Source organism: Plasmodium gallinaceum (assembly GCF_900005855.1).
Source record: "Plasmodium gallinaceum strain 8A genome assembly, contig: PGAL8A_v1_32, whole genome shotgun sequence".
Lineage (NCBI taxonomy): Eukaryota > Apicomplexa > Aconoidasida > Haemosporida > Plasmodiidae > Plasmodium > Plasmodium gallinaceum.
This window is the reverse complement of record NW_021628338.1, coordinates 645,258-646,082: the sequence shown is the minus strand read 5'-3', so window position 1 is coordinate 646,082 and position 825 is coordinate 645,258. Positions and strand designations below refer to the sequence as shown.

Below are 825 nucleotides of genomic sequence, written 5' to 3'. Positions count from 1 at the left end.
ATACAAAAAAAAAAAAAAAAAAAGAAATAAAATAAAATAATATACAAAATAATTATTTATTAAAATTTTATATCTTAAAATTTTATTTATAAATATTTATATTGAATTATATTTGAAATTTACAGTGATTGTACTGTTAGGGAATCATTTGAAAATTTAGATGTGTGGATAAATGAAATTGATAAGTATTCTACAAATAAAAACGCTATTAAAATGTTAGTTGCTAATAAAATTGATAAACCAAATCATGAAGTAACAAAAAGTGAAGGGAAAAATTTTGCTTTTGAAAATAACATGCTTTTTTGTGAAACTAGTGCTAAAAATGATATTAATATAACATACTGCTTTGAAGAATTGATTCAACAAATATTAAATAATCCATCTTTATTAGAATTAAGTTTTGTTACTAAAAATTTTAAATTAGGAAGGAAAGAAGAAAACAGATCTAATTGTGTTTGTTAATATATATGTTAATCTCTATTTCCTTCTTTTTATATTTGTATTTATATATTTTGTTACGCATACTTTTATATTTATTCCTATGTATTTTGTTATTTTTTTTTTTTTTTTTTTTCATTATTTTATTTACATATTATTTTATATTTATATATATATTTTTTTTTCAAAATGTATTTTATTTTATTTTATTTTTTTTTCCTTTTAATATATAACACCTTTTCATATTGTATAGAACATTTTTTTTTCTTTTTGTCTATATTTTCATTAATTCTATTTTTTGTGAGTGAATATTTATTTTTCTCTTATGTATTTATGTTATTTTTAAAAATTAAAAAAAAAAAAAAAAAAAAAAAAAAAAAAAAAAAA

The 825-nt window shown here is 15.6% G+C and overlaps 1 protein-coding gene across 1 annotated transcript in view; it reads left to right on the top strand.

The window, feature by feature from the left end:
- PGAL8A_00052800 (ras-related protein Rab-18, putative) overlaps positions 1–462 on the top strand; it is a gene marked incomplete at both ends in the record, with an annotated part of 1,993 nt that extends 1,531 nt beyond the window's left edge. Inside the window, one exon of the mRNA XM_028674549.1 lies at positions 126–462. Within this exon, the coding sequence (XP_028530890.1) occupies positions 126–462 (337 nt within the window). The remainder of the gene's footprint in view (positions 1–125) is intronic.
- Between the last annotated feature and the right edge of the window lie 363 nt (positions 463–825).